The sequence below is a fragment of the Channa argus genome, chromosome 4 (genome assembly GCF_033026475.1).
Source record: "Channa argus isolate prfri chromosome 4, Channa argus male v1.0, whole genome shotgun sequence".
NCBI lineage: Eukaryota > Metazoa > Chordata > Actinopteri > Anabantiformes > Channidae > Channa > Channa argus.
The window spans coordinates 21,646,235-21,664,179 of record NC_090200.1 but is presented as its reverse complement, the minus strand read 5'-3'; the positions used below and the strand labels follow the sequence as shown (position 1 = coordinate 21,664,179).

The 17,945-nt window shown below is 39.9% G+C and overlaps 1 protein-coding gene across 6 annotated transcripts in view; it reads left to right on the top strand.

The window, feature by feature from the left end:
• tspan9a (tetraspanin 9a) overlaps positions 1-17,945 on the top strand; it is a 184,704-nt gene that overhangs the window by 109,622 nt on the left and 57,137 nt on the right. For 5 of the 6 annotated variants that reach the window (XM_067503093.1, XM_067503092.1, XM_067503090.1 and 2 more), the window contains one exon: positions 10,030-10,109. In XM_067503093.1, coding sequence (XP_067359194.1) covers positions 10,047-10,109 — 63 coding nt within the window. In that variant the 5' untranslated portion in view covers positions 10,030-10,046. Of the gene's footprint in view, positions 1-8,948; positions 10,110-17,945 lie in introns of those variants that run through there. The other variant, XM_067503087.1, reaches the window with a different exon arrangement.

The following is a 17,945-nucleotide window of genomic DNA, read 5'->3' as shown; positions in this document are numbered from 1 at the left end:
TTTTCCCTGACGCACACAAGGAGAATTAAGTATGTGTTGAATTGTGTATCGGGGCCACACAAACAGATTTGACCCCAAGGGCTTGAGGCTCATAGTCCAAAAAAAGAAGATTCAGCCATCATCTATTGCCTGAAATGGTTCTTTTTTGTAACCTTGCAGTATCTACAGGTTATGGAAACATGAGGTCTGAGTTTCACCACTACATTTGCTGTTGCCATGGACTAACCGTGATAACTCCATCCTCTTTTAGGGATGTTCCAATGCCGATATCAAAAGTAAAGCGAAATGCAAGCTGTGCAATGCTTAAGTCTTAAGATCCAGTTACTTATAACTCATGTTTTTCAAGGTTATTTTAAACATGGTCAATATTTGCAACTGACATCAGTGACAACTGAGGAAAATCTACAGGAACTAGAATTTTAGCTAAACTTTGCTTTGTTATACAAAGTTATTTTACCTCCACATTCCTCTGTAGACTGTCTGTGTTGTGCACAACTCCCCATCCAAGATCTCCCTTCAAATCTTTACTTCGTTCATCGTTTCATTTCTTTTCATTTAGCATAAGTTGCTGTCGGGTGGCACCATAATGTATTAGTTTTGGCTGGAGAACACTCATAACTTTCTGTCCCACTACCATTTGGACCATTTGCCGATGTCTCTCATCTGTGTCTTAGTAGCCGTGCAGTAGATTGATGAGGATTTTAGTCCAGCAAGTCCCACTAGACGCAAAACAATTTAGTACTTGTATCAGTACTAGGTATCGCAAGCAAGCAAGCACTCTCTGTAATGTTTTTATATGAAAAAATAAATAAAACTAACAATTTTGTTGCAGAAATGAATGAAATCCATTCATGCCTAGGATCGACCTAACAGGACACATTAACCAGCAGTTTGACTTGCACATAATGCCCGAAATTACCATAAATTGGCAGCTCAGCCAGCTGGTTGACTTGCATATCTGCTTCCTTATTGGGTAATCTGACAAATAAAACCTGGAATATTGCTAAAACACAGTATGACTACTAAATATTTTTTGCAAATGTATTTCTTAGTGTGGAAGTTAAAGGGTTAAAAGTTAGTATTTGTACTCAGTCTGTGAAAAAGTGGTATTGGGTCCCCCTCTTTCCACTTTATTTCATATCACTTTCACTTCTTACGACACACAAAAGACCCAAACCATAATGTACACTGCACTACCAAAGTAAAACTGCTCATTTGTGCATCAAAGAAAATGTAGAACTTGTAAGTTTAATGTGGAATTGTAACCGTTTTCTAAGTAGTGCTATTTTAGGATGTTTTTCCACATTTTGTGCTCGCTGTTGACAGTTTATGGGGTTGCTAATTATGTTTGTTATCTCACTTAATCTCAGCACACAGGTTCTCTAGCACACTGTGTTGTACCTACAAGGCAAAAATTCCTGAGGTGATTGACACCATTTATTGCACGATTCTACTTTCTTGCCTCTCAGTGGAGTGTTTCTAGTTTTGTCTGTCAAGCTGCAGGGCTAAGGGGTGTGATGAAAACCAATAACATGATAATAATAATTGTATTTTCAAAAAAAAAAAAATGTATATATATAATATATATATGTATGTATGTATGTGTGTGTTTCTCACTCTATATATCTATATTGTAGCTATTTTTGGCAACATTTTCTTATATCTCAAACATATTACCATTATCCTGTCAAATGTGGAACTGATTCAGCATACTTTTCAAAGACCCCTCCAGTCAAGTTTAATTAGCAAAGAGCCAGTAAGTCCACACATTTCTAGTGAACAACTGAAGTGGCACGATTGCTAACGCGTCACCTTTTTCACAGGGCTATTATTATTCTCTTAAATATTACATCAAGCGTAGGACACCGGTGGACTTAACTATTCCACTCTTTGATCAAAATTATCGGAAGGTTGTGTCAGAGCGGGTTTATCTATGAAACTATTCTTGGATTCATTTATCCAGACATTCCAGGCATTCTACCTCTCTGCACAGCTTTTATTGAGCTTGACTTTACTGCACTGTGATACTATGTTGCATTTCAATAGCAAGAGACACTTTCTGATCTAAATGCTAATGTAGTATTCTGTAGTCTGAGTATACTTACTTTACCTGTAAAATCCCACCTGTCTCTTATGTCCCACCATATCTCCCGAAGCTCTGATGGCCGTGCCTGTAGGAATTAAGTTTCGATTGGGGCTTGGCTGCAGGTCTGGCTGCTGGGCCTTTATTTATTTTTTTGTCTTTTTCTCTTATTCTGTGAGTTCAGGATCGCCACAGCAAACCATTTTAAGTATTTAATTTTATATGTTTGTGGGGGTGTGTGTGACTTGTGTGCACTTCTTGTGTGTATGTTTATAGAAGTGTCACAACTGCTGGTCCTTCAACTCAAATCCTGACAGGAGCCACAAATGTGTCTCTAGTTTTTAGCAGATGGTCCCTTTCACGCAGTGTTGCCTTCAGTGGTTTTTCTTACTTGAGAGGATGAATAAACAAATACAAAACTGTTAAGCACGTTTACGTAAGCGCTTAAAATGCATTTCATGGGAAAGTGTCTCGCTTTGTAAGTGCTCTGTCAACAGCTTGATACTCCCAAATATGGTCAGTGTTTAGAGCATTTGACTTTGCGGATCAGTGCTTGATCCTTTCCAGCTTTAGTGCCATTATCTGGAGCCCTCACATGCTATCACAGTTGGATCTTCAGGGGAGTGTTATGTCATAAATTCCTAATTAACACCTTTTCCAGACACCTTTATTGACTTTTAGGTTGCAAATCACCCAAGAAAGAACGAAGAATGGCAGCACTGTCTGGCCATCCTTGTCTCAGAGGGTAATAATAAGCATCATGAAAGGGTAAGATAGAATCATAAATATCAAACCAGATTGACATCTGATTTTAATTTGAATTGGAAGATGAGGCAGATGAGTTTAATGTCCGGAAAGGATGGTCCACACAGGACATGTCTTTTTTTTTATGTCTGTCTTTTTACATCTACAGCAACAAACTTGGCCCAAAGTTCCGAGGATCAAAGGGCCACAGGCAGTGACATATCGTGTGGGGGGAAATCTTTTGTATTTATAATTGCTATGCTCAGGTATTCACACCAGGATCTATGTCTGCAGATCTGACTGGTCCGAAGTATGCTGTGGTACATTTTTATGTAGTTCTAGGTATCTTTTATTCTATTGCAGAGGAATAGCACATTTTCTTAAAGTGTCCTGGATTGACATTTCATTGGAGCCAGTGGTTTTTCCATGAGGCTCCCACGTGTGAGGTGACCTTGTGACTATGGCTGACTGTCATGATTCAATTCCAGTCAGTAAATCAGAGACATTGGGTGACAGTATATCAAAGACATACAAAATACTGACATTTATCTCATGAAGGATGTGATTCTGTTTATTAATTCAGCTAAAAATAGTGGGCCTACGTTTTAGTATTTTTTCCAAGAGACCTCTTGTAGCCTGGAATATGATTGAATAAAACAACTATCACATTAAAAAGACAACTTTATTAAATCTTTCTGGTACAAGAAACAAATTGGTATCACAAGTACTTAATCAGCTATTAAAACAACAAAAAGCCCATACACATACTTCAGTGGAGAAGTTTGAATTCTACATGACAGTAGACAAAAAAGATTAGATCACGTCGACCTTTAAATTTTACATATTTTTACATAAAGGAGTTGATGTAGTCTGTTTTGAAGTCTACCATAGTCTTTTATGCAGTGACATTTTAGGGAAAAATACATTGCATAGATGAGCTGGACTGCATTTAATGATTTTATGATAGAAAGGTCTATCAATTATGGTTTGATTAATGGAATAATTAGTCATGTACTTGATAAATGTCAGAAACACTGGTGAAAGATTCTTACAAAAAAAAAAAAAAACGGTGAGAAAAGAAAACCCAAGAGAAAAGAGTATTCATTTAAGATTATATAATAATCCGAGAAAAGCAAGCATCAGGGATAAAGTGTACCAGAATAAAATCAACCAAAACAATGAACAACTGAAGTTCTAACAAAAAGCCTACACACACACACACACACACACACACACACACACACACACACACACACACACACACACACACACATACATATTTTTTTATTATGGTATCAAAACACATTCTCTCAAACAAACTCAGCTTTCATACAATCAGACTACTGTGTTATTTTTGCCAGGCTTAACAGAAGGTGAACTAAGAACGTACATACTTAAGCTCCTAATACAAAGTACTATATATTTTCTTACCTTTTCCCATCCAATTTGTGATCCTTTCATCTTCTTGTTATATGTACTAACCTGCCTCTTGCTGTAGCTCAGGCTCTGCAGCTTTTTTGGATTGTGAGTTAACAATATGCAGTAGCTATAGTTATCTTTAGTTGAGCTGTTTTTAATTTGCTGGATATCATATTGTAGTAGACGTCTCTTAACTGGTCTTATTGTGTCAGTGCAGAACAATACATTCCTTTGTGTTCACTCTTTGGCTGTTATTGAGCTATGACATCCCTGTTTTACGTTGTACCAAATCTTCCACTTGATTGATGGACTGGAGGCAGTGTCTTTTATTAATGGGGAATCAACCTATTTTAAATTGGAAGACCCGTCTTTGTTGTGGGAAGTATTAATCTGTTCTTGCGAACTGTTAAACAGTATCGTCACTTGCAAGGTAGGCAGATTTATAAGCCTGGTTATGTAATAGTAATGCCATCTTGGTTGAAGCTTGGACTGCAAGACCATACTTTTATAACAGAAATCCTACACTACAAATTGGATGAAATACTGGCTTGGCAGGTTCAGTAAAATACTCTACATCCAGTTGCATTCCCCTCTGTCAGACCTGCAGACTGATTAGATTAAGCTGCAAAACGATAAAAAATAACAATCAACAATTGTCATCATCATCATCAAAGAATAGCCTATATGCAATTGAACAAATAAGGAGGTTCTTATATAATTGCATAGAAATATGTAACATTTGTTCAAACTGGCATAAATCTACTTTTAGCAAACTGCAACAGACGGTGTGTTACTGCATGGTATATGGCAATAATGATTAAGAAAATGATATCTAAAGATTTGAGATATTAATGAAAAAAAACAAAATATATGGATGGTAAAAATATATGGATGGTAAAAAAAGGTAAGGTTTTAAGGTTTAAGGCTTTTTTTTAATAGCTTTAGGTCTGGCGAGGTTTTTACTAAAGCTTACCAGATGCTGACGTAAGGTGTAGGAAAATTAGACTGCTTTAAATGATAATGTGAGCACAATGGTGTTTTGTAGTGCTGTAGTATAGTCTTTTAATTTTTTTTTTTTTACAGTATTTGTTTATAGCTTTTTTTATCCTCTAACATAATGCTTGTCTTCAAGTGAAGCAGCATGTTATGAAGCTAATTTTTCAAGTGTAGCCTTTTAATCCAGTCTCTTTAAACCCCTCTTTTTCATGTCACTGATGTATAATACAACCCAAACAACAGAAACGTGATTATTATTGCTAGGGGTTACAGATGGTGGGTAAAATGACATTTTTCTTCTTCTCCTTTTGAATTATAAAATGCGTCTCCTTCTGCCATCATAAGAAAGAAATGATGATCTATAAAACATTTTAAGATTCAGCTATTTGTAGAATATGTTTAATTTTAGAGATTTAGATATTGTTAAGAATTGATTAGAGGCCCATTTCTTTACTCTCAAGACAATGTTCGGGTTTGAGGCTTAAATGAGTGTTTCTGATGCAGGATTTCATTGGACAGATTTTTTATTATTTAACTTAATACCAATACACTTTGGTAAAGTTCAGCCCACTCAATACTGTTGGCCATCTGGAATATGTTTGCTATTTAGTCTCATGTTGTTTTTGAATGCTGTACAAATTGTAGACTACATCTCCCAGTATACAAATATTTGTCTTCCTGCTAATCTTTTATAATGAATACCTTGTTTGGCACGCACTCCTGACACCACTAATGTGTCATTATTCGTTCACAGAGTCCGGGTTCAGTTACCGGGTTAAATGTTCTCATTACCTTTTGTCAAAATGCTGTCGGAAGATCTCCGGGAGAGTCCCAGTTGGTTCCCTCTGAACTCTAATTTCCTCCATTTTGTCTGTCTGACAGATTTATTTAGCATCCGCAGTAATGTTTAAATACAATCTCATCACTCTGCTCTGCTCTCCTCTGCTGCTGCTCTATGGATTTTTATCCTGCTTCTCTCCAGCCCTCAACACCTCTGTCATGCTAGAGACGTCCATTTCTCTTGAGGCTTGCTTTGTCTCTTTCTCTCTTTTACCTCTTCAACCTAATACAGCCATGCAGAGAGCCCTGTTAAATCCATTGTGAGCAGTTGGATGGATCTGTGTGGCACTCAAAGAGGAATGGGCTCAGATGTGTCCTTTAGGATATTTAAAGAATCAGTAACATGCACATTGAGCTCGTCTAAATTTGTGTACCTTTTGAGAAAGTACCACACAAATTTAGATTTTATTGAATTTGAACACTCATCTGCTGAAATGTGCCTGAATGTTGACAGTGTTTACAGGTTTTCATCCTCAAAATGACTGAAGGGAAACCCTGTGATTCGTGCAGCTTTGTTCATCATGTGACCCTGGCGGCTCTATGCATGAGGAATTCACCTTAATCATGTTAAGCGGCTACTTTATATAGATAATACTGATAATAGATTTGTCTCCAGAACTGGAAACATGTGCTCAGAGATATTTGAGATTTTGTGGAGGCCAAATTAAATGAGCTGTCAAAATGCTGATGTCAGATTAAAGTGTTGCTCAGTGTCCGAGATGCTGAACATTCTGTAATTTTCCATTTAATAAAAGCTTTTCAAAACCACAAAGAAACCTCTGAAAAGCTGTGGTCTACATGAATAATAGGCACATGTTTTACTAGTTCCTGAAGAGTGGGTAATGTAGAAATGTGTGGTTTTCTCCTGGCAGTGGCCAGATTGTCCTTCATCCTAAAGATACATTTTACCATTTGCATTTCTCCCCCACACCCAAAACCCTTCAGTGTTTGTAAGACAATAGATTATAACTTAAAAGTGACTTTTTGAAGTAAAATGTGTTCTCTTAAAACAATACTTTGACACTGGGTTTCTTGTCAAGAGTGAGATAAGAAGATCAATACCACTCCTTTCTCTGTACGGTACAATTGGCCCCAGCCAGCAGCTGCTGAGCTTATAGCTTTGAACAGAAACTGGACACGCAGAAACAATTAGGCTGGTAATAAAACCCACCTACCAGTCCCTCCAAAGCTCAATAAATAACAAATTGTGTCTCTCATTTGGTTTCCCAAAGTGTAAATAAGACAGGTTAAGCTTTATTGGGGGTAATTTGCCAGGTTTATTTATATTGTCTTGGCTGAGAGATGTGACTTGCTGACATTTCCAATCTTCAGTGGGGTGATAAGAAAGTGACTGTCCAGGGAATCATACATTTTTAAAAATATTTTTGAGCAAGATATATTGTACTAATGTTTGAGCTTTGGGGTGCTGATAGTTGGATTTTGTTACTGCTTTCCCTCCTTATGCTTTTCCAGTCCTTATGCTGAGCTTACTACATAGTGGAACCATTCCTTTAAATGATAGCAGTTTTATTTTATAATTTACACACACTTTGCATTTTTTTTAACCATCATACATTTATGTTGAATTGTGTTGTTAAAAAGAGCACAAATCTTTTTAGTTTTTAATCATTTGTGTGCATTTCAAGCACAATACGTGCACCTCCCTAAAGCTGATTTTTAGTCTACAATGGTGAAATGCAAGAGAGTTGGATTAGGTTGTCTATGTCAATTGGGTATTACTGGATTTACCCTTAAGACCATTCACTTGAAACTCTTCCTCCATCTGTCTGCAGGCTGAGCCATCACAGGCACTCAGCTGACAGAAGACCATTACCACTGCAGAACAATGTGCAGTCTAGCGGTAGACTTGTTTAAGCTACACAATACCGGAGGAAAAGTTGAGTCTTTGAGTCAATAAGGGCAATTACACTGCTATTCCAATTGTTATCAAGGGTAAAATTGAGCTGTAGCAGACTCACACAGACAGATTTTAATATGGCAATATATTATCTCGTTTTTGTTTTGCAGTTGAACTCAGTCACGGTCGCTACCTTTAGGATCCTCTAACATTTATCCTTTGTTCTCTGTTGTGCACATGTAGCTATTTATATATTTAAAATTGAATATCTTGTCAACTTGGTGTGTAAATCAGAGGGGCTGTTCAGCGTTCAACTCTGGCTTTGCGTTGGAGAGCTCTCAGCATCTTAAAGCCACTATCCCCTTTCCGTGCTTCACATGGTGCCATAATTCCAAAGCCCGGTCACTGCCAGTTAATTGGGTCTCCTTACATAGATGCAGGCTGTACAGTACAGTGATGAATAACACAGAGCAACAGTGTGACTGAGATACAGCTCCGTACTGTTGGCACTATCCACATCAGATGCAGTGATTGTCACCGTATGTTAGAGGCAGATTTTCACAAATATATGATGAATCACCTTCTGTCAGTTCAATCATGGCAACATTAATCAATGAAATTACAGCATACTAATTAAAACAGTGTGAGTAGCTATATGAGCATGTGTAAAATCACAGATTTCTGTCTCATTAGCTGACTGACAGTTATATCTATTCTGGAGCAAAGGAGCCTTCTTGCAATTTCCCCTCCCAACCCTGCTACTACACACACAGGCCTTTACTTATCTACAATTACCTTGACACTTCATATTTTGTTTGTTTGTTTTTGTTGAACTCATCTTTGGACTCTCAATTCCCCTGACAGCACAGATAAAATTGCTGAACATGTATAGTCAAAGCAAACACAGTGATGGACTTATTAAAGGCACAGCGAGTAGAGAGGAGGAGCCTGGGTCTGGCTGCAGCTGCTCAGTGCGGAGAGTGGAGAGAGAGAGAGGGGGGAGAGTGAGAGAGTTGGGGGAGGAAGGCAGCGCTCTTGTTGGAAGATAGGGAAACCCGTTAGTTGCGTCTGCCGATAATAGCACATCCACCATAGTGCTGCTATTGGGAGAGCAGAGCACAGGCAGTGCGGAGGACTGAGCCGCCGAGCACAGAATGATGCACTAGAGAAGACAGGCTCACTCAGAAAGACAGAGCGAGAGCAGGGGAAGAGAGAGAGCGCATCAGAGCACGTTGAGAAGAAGAGGAAGGAGAAGGATAGCTGTGGAGAGAGGATTGGAGAGTAAGGAGGGAGAAAAGTTACCAGGTCAGCAGGAGAACGTGGAAGTGGAGCAGCTGAGACTCACTGGGGTCTCACTCCCACCGGAGCAGCCCGACACAGCAATAAGCAGCACAGGAGGAGAGTGATATTGCAGGAGAGGATAGAGGGAATGCTGTGACTTCTTCCCAGAAAGTCGGTCTTTCATAAAGGAAGGGTAATGCTCCTCACAGGACCCTTCTGCACAGCTACTTCAGGACTATCACAGCACGAAAGCAGCAGCAAGCAGAAGACACTTAAGCTGGGCAGAGGTGCCTAAGCAGTGCAGTTGTACTTACTTGTACACTGGGGACTTTCTTACTCAACTGTGTGTGTTAAAGTGGATGTGGTTGGGATTCTGTGAGGCTTTTATACTTTTTCCCCCCTTTTGCTCCAGAGTGTGAAGCACTGGAGATTTGGAGGGCAAGTTGTTCTGTCTTGTTATCTGTGAGACTATGGTAGACTGTGCGTCAGGGAACCCTTCATCAGCAGCTGCAGCCCTCGAGCATGGAGAAGTCCAGCAGTGAGGAGTCAGCCATTCACCGTAGCCCTTCTGTAGATAGCCGCGACTCAGATTTTGCTCAGACCTCCACATCTGGCCGCCCGTTTGGCGGCCGCGGCTTTACTGCCGGCGCTTTCTACGGCTCGACGGGGCCACGCAAAAACACACAGCAGGGGCAGGCTGGAACCGCAGCTGACACTAGTGCAGGAGACAAGACCAACAAGTACAGCTCACCCAAAGGCAGCAAATACGTAGTCTTTTACTTGGATCTATCCTTTGTGTTCCTTTTAGAATTCAAGAAGTGCAACATGGCAAGAGGGTGCCTCTGCTGCTTGAAGTATATGATGTTCATCTTTAATCTCATCTTCTGGGTAAGTGATGTCTGTTTTATTGTTTTGCTCTTCACAGTCTACTTGCTTATAGTTAATGGTACAGATGTGTAGATATATTGTAAAAGATGATGTGGACAGAGTCATTCTAGCTTAAGTAAATCAGCACCATCTTTATGCTTTCTTTCAAATGTTAATTAGGAAACGTTAGGGTAAAGTGATGGTCGTTATTGCAATGCTGCATTTCTAATTATTACATCAGGGTGTTTATGCCCAGTCCTCTCTGTGCATGTTGCTATTCCTGGATGTCATGACAGAATCAGTTTCATTGGGCCAGATCTTCTTTTGTATGTGGCTTGTGGAGGTGGTGGGGTGAGGAAGGGGGGTCGATTGTGAACATGGGTTCATTAAGGTCACTCATTCAGATGGTTATATGATTTACAGTGAACATGAGGTTCAGATGCTGCTTTGGGCAGGCAAGTGAAATAGAATATGTCTCTACAGTGCAGTTGCATTGATGAGCAACACAATATGCAACAAGGGGATATGAGTTGAGGTTGTCAGCATGAGCTTCAAGTGATTCTGGAGAGGGCGATGTGATTTGTGTGTTTCCTCTTTTAAAGACACGTCTTTGCTTTGGGTCAAAGCTGTGATCCCAAGTCTGGAATGACTGTAATTGTTGTGATAATCTGATGTTGTAGTACTTACACTAATAGGGGAAAGAAAGGATGCCAGTGTAAAAGTGCACTCCGTGCCAAATTTGCTCTCACCAGTGAAATCTGGCGAGTGTGTGGCAGGCTTTGGTGTTTATCCTTGCATGGGCATTTGTTGTAAAAGTGGGCATCCCCTGAATGTTTACAGAAAGGATTAAAGGGCTTATGGGTTATGGGGCCAAGTCTTTTGTGTGGGTGCAGTAAAGCGTGAGGCGTAAAACCATCCCTGCTCTGGGGGACTCTGCTAACCCCAAACCACCATGTCACTGGGTTGTGAGCCCTGCTAACTGGGGCACACGGGAGGCAGCAGAGTGGGCATTAATCGAGCCCAGCTGTGAACAGGCCAGCATTGAAAACACACACACGTACACATGCGCCACACAAGATCTATCTCATAGTCTGTCTCCATATAGGAAAACGGACAGCACTGCTAGTGGCATTGCTCAGGCCAGAAGCAGCGGAGTTCTCGGCTGCTTCAAGGTAATATCTCTATATAATCCTCATATCATTTTCCAGTCCAGAGAGGCAAGTGCAAAAGTGATTGGCGAAGGCATACACATGGCTCCTGGGCTTTTCAGTGTGCCCTGCGTCGGAGTGAATGTTTGTTTAAGGAATGAATGGGTCAGAAGAACTTGGCTCACAGTGAATTTATTAAAAGCAGACATTGACTTCTCTGGATGTGAGCACCTCTTTTAGCATCATCAGTATTTTTAGAGTGCAAATAAGTGCTCAGACCTTGATCACTTCTGTTTGAATTGGAGATGGTAATTTAAGCAATTTCCATAATTGGTTGCCGGCCACGTAAATTAAAGGTTACTCATTATGATAAAATTCATGTTTTCCTTTTTTGGAACCTCTATTTAAACAGATAAAATAGGGTAAATGATTAGTAAGTATTCAAATAAAAAAGAAAATAAGTTAATCTACTTAAATCATATACTGAATAGTAAATGAATAGTGATTATTCCTTGAATGATTAATTAGGAATTATTGTTTTTGAGCTGTTGTAGATCAAGTAATGGTGACACCATCAGCACCATGTGTGTCAGCTGTGACCTGCTTGTCTCATTTATTAGATCAAAAGCTTCCTCAGTGCACGGTTTCAGGTCAAACTTTAGCAGAGGTCATAAGGTCAATATTAGCCGCTATCTTTCTGAGGATCAGTAACAGAAGATTTGTACCAAGGCTTTCACTTCTCAGGCTCAGCCCAGTCTATATGTTCCTTACTTTGGCAAAAGCCGCACACCAGTGAATAGCTTCTGCACACCACTGATGCATTAATGCAAATGCATTATAATCGTGCTGAAAATGTGCAAAACCTCTCCCTTTAGTGTGAGGTTTTTGGACTCTCTCTGTCATCATGGGTGTAAAACACATTTTGTGTGTGTATGTGTGTGTGTGTGTGTGGATACCTCAGTATAGAAACCTTAAGTGGTTGTGGACTTTGTCTGGCACGGCACTTGCCCCGCTGTGCAATAATTAAATTTTTATTCTGGTAATATTCATTTAATGGACACCCACCCATGTACATTCCCTTCTGTTCCTGCAGATTGATACTCTTGTTTTCTTCCCACCACTCGATCATTTTAATGACAGTTTAATCAGTGTCCCTTGGGAAATGCATGAGGTTATGTGGGGGTTAAGATGCAGCATGTGGCTCTGGGTCTCAGTACTTCTGCATGTGACCGTTTGACACTCAATGGCAGCACACTGGGGGCACACTGTGGGCAGCGGTGTGCCCAGTTAAAGGTTAGCGGAGCTGGGAATAAAGGGTTTGCTCATCAGCATGGGGCCAGTGGTACCTGAGAACTCAGGGAGAGAGGGAGCGAGAGTGACAGGCATGTTGTACTGTATCTTGACACCCCTGGGACTGTGCTGCTATACCACTGACACTCCAGGAATCACAAGGTTACTGTATCTGGTTGTAAGGTTTGCCTGTGAAGCTCTGACATCTCATCTTAGCACTGAAGGGGCAGGGGTGCACTGCAGTAACCCAACACCAGGTAAATCAGGTACAAATCGTCTTTCTAGATGTGCATACATGTACAAGAAAACTTGCAATACATACACACATATAGTGGCTTTCTCTGAAAGTGCACTCACCACCCACACACCATCCAATCCATGGGGCTGACAGTGGTAACATGAAGCACAAGGTAAATAGAGGCAGGCACTCCAGGCATCTCCATACATGCGCTCATCCTCAGGCCCCCAGCAGTTGTTCAGGACCATCTGGCACCTCTTTCTTATAGGGAATTAGAAGAGTCTGAGTAGGGGGAGTTTCGGTCAGATTAGGGCAGCATTGGTTAGTGTGGTTATCCTCATTCGAACAACTCTACATTAAATCCAACAGTCATGAAAACAAATGGCTTTTGTGTGTGACAGTGTGAGTGGTTTACTAGGAAGGTAGTTTTGTACACACACACACGCACACAGTGATTCCTTGAGCAACCTGTTAAGGTGAAAGATGCTAAGTACTAATGGTGTCAGCTTTGTTTAAATGTAAGTTTTGGAGGTATTACTGGAAGCATAGATTTCTACCTCTTACTGTGCACTGTGTTTTCTACTCTCAGCCGCTTCTGTTAATCTCTTCAATTTAATTTATGTTCCACTGCTACACAATTTTTATTTTTTTTAGCTGCTCAAGTAAAATGATTTTGAAAAGTCTGAAAACAAGGAAAAAGTAAGCTATTCTGCCAAGTCACAGACAACATCACACACAGGAGTTGGAGGTGGGTTGTGCAGTACAAATAGGCTCATCCCAGCTGCAATATCATTCTTGCCATATCAAAAGTTTAAGCCTCATTTCATATTCCTATTTTTAAAAAAGTGCCAGCTCAGCACCCTTGTCCTACAAGTACAAGAGGAGTGGTAGTATCAAAGCGGTCCCTTTGTCAGACGAGAGGAAACCAAATGTGTTTAGCATTCATGAATTCCTTTGCTTACTTAGGGGATTGCTGCAGGATTTATAAACCATTTGGTCCGAAGCACCAGAAGATTAGTTTCCCTATCGATTTAATCACAGAGTTTGGCATTAAGATTTCAAATGCAGCCATGCTCTGATGCAGAGTAGAGTTATTGACAGACTCAAGGTGGTTTCTAAGAAGCGTATGTGAACGTCTGTCTCTGGTTGAGTGGAATTCTGCAAAGTGTTTCTCACACTCTGTCCCGTTCCTCTGGGATTTTGATCTAAGGTGCTGAAGCAATTTGCCTGTTTCTCATTCTCTGCATCCGCACATAAAAAGTTCAGTCATCTTTTACGGCTCAAGAGCGCATGAATAGTATTGTTACAAACTTCTTCTTTCTTCTTTTTTTTCTTCTTCTTCTTTCTCACAAGATGCACAGCTGAACTCCATCAGTCACTGCCAGGTGAAACAAGGATCGGGGCACAGGAAAATAGATGAGGGTTGAGTGTGCGCTGTGAGATGATGAAACAAGCTGTATGTGCTTCGCTGTCACATGCATTTAATCCCATCAATACACCGTGAAAGGCTGGTTGTGGAATTGGCTTTAAATTTGAAAAGGCAGTATGCAGCATCAACCTCAGTCAGTCTGTCCAGCTCGATTTTATGCCACGATCATAATGGGATAGGCAGTCAGTGAAATTAATAAATATTGTGGTTTTCATGGGTGAACCTCGGCATATCGATACATCAATTCGTTTTTAATTATGTAATATGAATCATCCAAGTTAAGCATTTATACTGTGTAATATGCTTATATTTCATTAATTGAACAGTAGCCAGACTGTCTAGCCTGACAGCTGTTTTTTGATTTCACTATATTGTTTCTGTTGAGAACGTCACTAAATTTATGCACTTTTTTTTTTTTAATTAGCATCCCCTATAGATCTCTATATGCTTGCCTTTGTCTAGGGTGAACATTGTCTGGGGAGATCACTCCCAGTTTACGATTTTCTCTATGCCTACTTCGATTTCCCGCCTGTGTGTTGTGGTGGTGCTGAGCTCATTAGCTCATGTTGCTGATCAACTAGGATACAGAGCTGCTGGGATTCGCACTAGGAAGTTGAGATGGTAGAGCAATAGATTTAAAGGTGCATTTTTTTCCGCTTGGCTACTCTGCACTGCTTAAATGGGATGGGTGTCATGCCTGATGAGTTTTTAGTTTTTTTTAAAAAGAGTGATTATACCCCATTACAGGGGTGTTACAAGGAGTTGAAAGTTGCCCAGGCAGAAATTAAATAACTTCCCTCACAAACAAGCATGAAAGTCTTAAGTTATTACTATTTTTATAAAACACTTTGGAGAATTTAAATATAAACTGAAGTTTGCTAGTCTGCATGAAGCAACAGCGCTGCAGGTGCAGTTTTAGCCCAGTTGCTTCAGTGTCAGCTCTGTGGTACTGATTTGTAGTGACAGGTGAATATTCTGGGAACAGATGAAAAAACAGTAGCTGCTATGTGCAGGGAGTACAGTACATACTGTGGAAAACCTCAGGCTTTGGTACATGATGTTGATTATTTGTAATATACACAAAGGTATAATGTAAAAAGTAGAACATCGTAACACTTCTATCTACCGCTCGACCCACATTCACTGTGGTAATGGTTGTAGTTGGCATATTGTTAGTGGGCAAAATGCAGTATACCAGAAACAACTATACAGAACCTTAATCCCAAGATCTTTGCTCCACACTGTGAGAATGGGATGCCTTGCTTTTCTAAATATAGGCTAGAGGAATTCAGAGTCGAGAGAATGGGAGAATGAGGGGAGAAGATGAGTGCCATTAGTTCTGCCTACATAAGCAGAATTATCGTAATGCCTATGTGCCAAATTGTGCACCTCAGGCAACAGAGAAGGCAGCTTCAGTGTCGTGTGGTCAATAATGTGTGTATGTCGCTGAACTGAAAAGCGTTAAATATCCTCATAGGTCATGTTTTTGGCTTATTGACCGAAAGGGCTTTAGTAGTTTGGTATATTTGAAAATAGCCTGAGCAAGGCATCAATTCACGGCCTTTTAGGGACGAAAAAAATCCTTAAAAACAAGCTTTTCTGTGCAGCTTCACTGCTTATGATGATTTCACATTTCATAATGGAATTCAATTTGGTGCTTTGATTGATGGTGGTACAAAAACACGTTAGTCTGACTGAATCAGTGATGGAAAATGAGTCCAATTATTGTAGAGTTTCAGCTGCCTTTGTACATTTTACATATCCTGCACTGACAGTTGGTAGCACCTGTGGATGTATAGTTGCGAGCCAAACGCAGACGAACAGTGTTTTTTTTTTGGCCTGCTCACACATCTAAACAGATCTATTGTAGTTATTCTTTGTGACAATATGTGAATGTATTTTACCTTTATGCTGTGTTGTTAGCCTTTTACAGAGGTGCAAAAAAATGATATATTAAATTTAGGTGCAGCAAAATGCGTTAGAGCTTTCACTCAAGCAACATTACAGATGAAAAATATTTTTACTGCTCCTTTGTGTCCTTGTGCTGCAGAGCATTTATAAACCAATGTAGTATCTATACTCAACCTCTGTTTTTACCTCAACATGACCAATCAATCCTAATCTGTACCTGAGCAGTAAATTAATGCATGCTAGTTCAGTTACTCAGCATTTTTTTTTCTGACACCTGAAGGTAAGTCTCTGTGAAATCAATGTTTCCCAGTTTGTCTCCACCTCCAGCTCTGAGGAGGATTAGAGAATATAATTTTATTGCCTTCTGAGAGCAAATATATTCCCTTCAGAATACCCCTGCTTGTCTTTAATTAAAATCATATAGGGTGTACTAACTGTACTACACTTACTAACTGTAAGTTTAAGAGTGCAGGTTTGATTTCAAGTCGAAAAACACACATGAAAAGACTATCGTGCTAGAAATACTAGAAGTCATATCAAGACGCAGTGAAGTCCATCAGAAGACAATCTGAAGTGTCCTTGGCCCTGGTCCTTAAGTTCTCCAGAGGTTGCAGACTGAGGATACATCAGTGCCTGACTTTTAGACCCATTTCCCCAGGGCCACTAGCTCAATGGATTCAATTGGGCCTCGTTCTTTTCCCACCATGAAGCCACTCAGACAAGCACATAGCATCCTTAAGAGCTTGTTTCCACTCATCTATTTTCTCCCACTCTCTAAACAACACTTACAGGCCCAGGAAATATTGGGCAGCCGCAGTACAATATGCAGAAAATAATAGCAGCAGATTGACTTTGAACCTGTGTATTTTTAATGTGTCTTCTTGAATTTGGGTCAGAGACTCGGGCATTTACTGGTACTGTGCCCAGGACATTTCTCCAGCGGGGCTCAGACATGCAGTGAAGCACGCACAAGTCCACCCTGTTAGCCACGATGAATGGCAAAAGGATTTATGCCTTAAACATTAGTGCACATATTGATTTAGACTTGTATTATAACTCAGCTGTAATATGCAATATATTATAATTTTTATAAAGAAACACATTAGTACTGTGGATATTCTGAAATCAACTGCAAGTGATAACATGTTGTCATGGCATGATTTTCTTTTATGGCATTTTGCAAAATAGGCATTTTACGTGGCATAATATCTAATATACTGTACAACTCAGACCATCAGCCAGTATATTAGACTGTTTGTTGATATGAAATGCCTATCTTGTTGTTTTCAGAGCAAAACCCAGATCTTTTTCAGAGCAGGTTGTGGCAGTGCTCTCGTTATGTCTGATCCAATTTAAGCTCAACTCTTATTTGATGTGCATGAGGTATTCTCACAACTGGCTCTGTTATTCTCCCTGAAGAGGGGGATGCAGTAACTAGTCAAGATCCTTAGCTGCTACAGTAGCAAGATAACTGACTTGCTGACACACTGTGTAAACCTAATAGGGATTATTGCCTTTCTTCTTGCATGCAGATTCACCACCTTCCTTATCACAGCTCAAGTTTTGAACAGTCCCCATGACTTTGCCTGAATCTTATCACGTAGCTAAATAAAATTGGTCTGCTTGTTTGTTTAACACCAGTATGCAATTACTGTCATATTCGTCATATCATATCATATTCCCAGACATGGAAGAGCATTTGCTTTGCGTGTCTGTTTTGTTTCAGACGATATCAGGGTTTTATGTTTCCTGAAATCGAAAATCTGAAGCGGCATGCAAAGTCTCTTTCTGTATAAAGAGGAAGCAGGCATGCAAAACCAAGTTTGTTCCATCACTTTGGT